At 60.2% G+C, this 3,368-nt stretch overlaps 1 protein-coding gene across 1 annotated transcript in view; it reads right to left on the bottom strand.

The window, feature by feature from the left end:
* Nucleotides 1-3,368, bottom strand: part of FUK (fucokinase) — a 16,082-nt gene that overhangs the window by 2,650 nt on the left and 10,064 nt on the right. The window contains 5 exon segments of the mRNA XM_018575285.1: nt 289-388; nt 1,472-1,659; nt 1,738-1,857; nt 2,848-2,991; nt 3,074-3,315. Coding sequence (XP_018430787.1) covers nt 289-388; nt 1,472-1,659; nt 1,738-1,857; nt 2,848-2,991; nt 3,074-3,315 — 794 coding nt within the window.

Raw genomic sequence — 3,368 nt, 5'->3', positions numbered from 1 at the left:
ATGGAGACCCCCCCCCCCTCCCCCCATGTCTATATGGAGCTGGCTGTGTACACGGGGGACAGTCATGGGGGGGCAGAAAAGGGTCTTCACCAAACTGTGACCACAAGGCTGGAAGAGCCCAACTGTCTACAATGTCTTTGTATGATGGAGAAGACCCTTCACTGAGGGCCCCTGACCTCATATGGAGGGGGGTCCGCATACTAGGGGCCATGGCAGGGGAAAGCTGACCTACAATGACTCTCGTGGTCCTCTGAGGTGTCTGAACTCCGGTAATGGTGGAGAGCTCACCGGCACGGAAGGCCTTTGCACACAGTTCCGCGTTGCTCACCAGTGCGTCCACGTTACGCATGATGTCCGGCAGCCGAGCGTACCAATTCCTCAGAACATCCTGCGAGGAGAAAAATGGAGACAGATTGGGATCTCTGGCTCCACCCACTGAATGAAGGGGCCACGACTGCCGCGGCAGAGCTACGCAGGAAATGGGCTCTCTGGTGCCTCCCACTGGTATGAGGAACCGCCGCACACTGGGAACATACTGGGAGGATAAATGTCACCTTCTGATTGTATTAGTAGAGAGAAGTTCTTCCCATTGGCCCTCAGGGACCCTCTTACCCCAGTGCAGAGAGGAACACATACCTGCAGGAGATTGCGGGCCAGCCGTGTCTTCCCATTGGCCCTCAGGGACCCTCTTACCCCAGTGCGGGGAGGAACACGTACCTGCAGGAGATTGCGGGCCAGCCGTGTCTTCCCATTGGCCCCCAGGGACCCTCTTCCGCTAGTGCAGACAGGAACACATACCTGCAGCTGATTGCGGGCCAGCCGTGTCTTCCCATTGGCCCTCAGGGACCCTCTTACCCCAGTGCGGGGAGGAACACGTACCTGCAGGAGATTGCGGGCCAGCCGTGTCTTCCCATTGGCCCTCAGGGACACTCTTACCCCAGTGCGGGGAGGAACACGTACCTGCAGGAGATTGCGGGCCAGCCGTGTCTTCCCAGTGGCCCCCAGGGACCCGCGTCCGCTAGTGCGGGGAGGAACACGTACCTGCAGGAGATTGCGGGCCAGCCGTGTCTTCCCAGTATACACCAGTAGAAGGTGGCTGTTTATTCTTTCCACAAACCCTTCCGGCAGCTCAATGCGTTCCACTGTCACCCGGAGGGGCAGCGCAGGAGCCGAGCGCCCGATCTTCACCCCTGGAATGAGCCCCCCGACCTGGTCCTGCCAGCCCCCACCTGGGAGGAGACATCGGTCACTATGCAGTGCAGGGGGTGGCGGCTTCTTCCTCTACACGTCGTCCCGCCATCACTCTTACCTGCAGGAGATTGCGGGCCAGCCGTGTCTTCCCATTGGCCCTCAGGGACCCTCTTACCCCAGTGCGGGGAGGAACACGTACCTGCAGGAGATTGCGGGCCAGCCGTGTCTTCCCATTGGCCCTCAGGGACCCTCTTACCCCAGTGCGGGGAGGAACACGTACCTGCAGGAGATTGCGGGCCAGCCGTGTCTTCCCAGTATACACCAGTAGAAGGTGGCTGTTTATTCTTTCCACAAACCCTTCCGGCAGCTCAATGCGTTCCACTGTCACCCGGAGGGGCAGCGCAGGAGCCGAGCGCCCGATCTTCACCCCTGGAATGAGCCCCCCGACCTGGTCCTGCCAGCCCCCACCTGGGAGGAGACATCGGTCACTATGCAGTGCAGGGGGTGGCGGCTTCTTCCTCTACACGTCGTCCCGCCATCACTCACCTGTAGTCAGGACCTGTTCCAGGTGGAGCACGGCGTGAATCAGAGATTCGGCATCTGACGACCGTCCCGACACCTCGTACAGAACCGCCATTACCGCTCCCGCCAGGATACTGCTGGTACCTGCAGGGAGAGGGTCATGTGAGCCGGTACCTGCAGGGAGAGGGTCATGTGAGCCGGTACCTGCAGGGAGAGGGTCATGTGAGCCGGCACCTGCAGGGAGAGGGTCATGTGAGCCGGGACCTGCAGGGAGAGGGTCATGTGAGCCGGTACCTGCAGGGAGAGGGTCATGTGAGCCGGCACCTGCAGGGAGAGGGTCATGTGAGCCGGTACCTGCAGGGAGAGGGTCATGTGAGCCGGCACCTGCAGGGAGAGGGTCATGTGAGCCGGTACCTGCAGGGAGAGGGGCATGTGATGGAGGCCGGGGGGTCTCCAGCATTAAGGAGGTCAGGAGATCCTGAATGAACAAAAGTCCATTTGCTTGGGCCCTTAGGCTGGCCATGCTGCTGGTAATGGAGAGGAAGCGGCTTAGCACTGTCAGCCGGGGACAGGAAGTGCTGGTAATGGAGAGGAAGCGGCTTAGCACTGGCAGCCGGGGACAGGAAGTGCTGGGAATGGAGAGGAAGCGGCTTAAGACTGTCAGCCGGGGACAGGAAGTGCTGGTAATGGAGAGGAAGCGGCTTAGCACTGGCAGCTGGGGACAGGAAGTGCTAGTAATGGAGAGGAAGCGGCTTAGCACTGTCAGCCGGGGACAGGAAGTGCTGGTAATGGAGAGGAAGCGGCTTAGCGCTGTCAGCCGGGGACAGGAAGTGCTGGTAATGGAAAGGAAGCGGCTTAGCACTGGCAGCCGGGGACAGGAAGTGCTGGTAATGGAGAGGAAGTGGCTTAGCACCGTCAGCCGGGGACAGGAAGTGCTGGTAATGGAGAGGAAGTGGCTTAGCACTGTCAGCCGGGGACAGGAAGTGCTGCTAATGGAGAGGAAGTGGCTTAGTCAGAGACACAAGGAAGCCGACCACGCTGAGAAACAGATTTTACATCTAGTACTGTCTCTGGTCTCGTGCTGCTCCTCGGGGGCGGGATCACGCTGACGAATCAACCCAACTTGTCACTCACCCAAACCGGATCCATGCGGCAGATAGGACCACGTCTGCAGCTCAAGGCCTCCGCCACACTTCTCAATGAGCTGCTCGGACAGGGTTCTCTCCGACGTCAGCTCCACCGTCCCCGAGCAGATGAAGGCCGCTTTCAGTAACGCCCCTGAGGAGGAGGAGACAAACACAAAGGTAAGCCACGCCCACACTACACATCCCCCCCAGAGGAGCCCCAATGTGATGGTCACCTGGAGCCTGCGGCTGGCAGTAGTCCTGGAGGTCGGAGAGATCGTGACAGACCAGATGCGTCTGGATATCCTGTCCGCGGGGGCCGCTGCTACTGCAGAGACGCAGATGTGGCTCCGGGATCCTCCTCGCTCGGGCCCCTATGGGCCGCTGCCCATCGACCAGAACCGCGACATTTACCACGGCCCCTCCGTGTTCATACGTGATGGGAGGGGTGTCACTCCATCCCCCTAACAATGGACAGAGAAGAAGAATAAAGAGGCGGAGCCGATCACTGTAACTGCCCCCCAAAGCCCC

This window comes from Nanorana parkeri, unplaced genomic scaffold (assembly GCF_000935625.1).
Source record: "Nanorana parkeri isolate BGI_ZX_2015 unplaced genomic scaffold, ASM93562v1 scaffold3736, whole genome shotgun sequence".
In the NCBI taxonomy this organism is placed as follows: Eukaryota; Metazoa; Chordata; class Amphibia; order Anura; family Dicroglossidae; genus Nanorana; species Nanorana parkeri.
The sequence above is the reverse complement of the archived record's forward strand: the minus strand, read 5'-3'. Positions and strand labels throughout refer to the sequence as shown.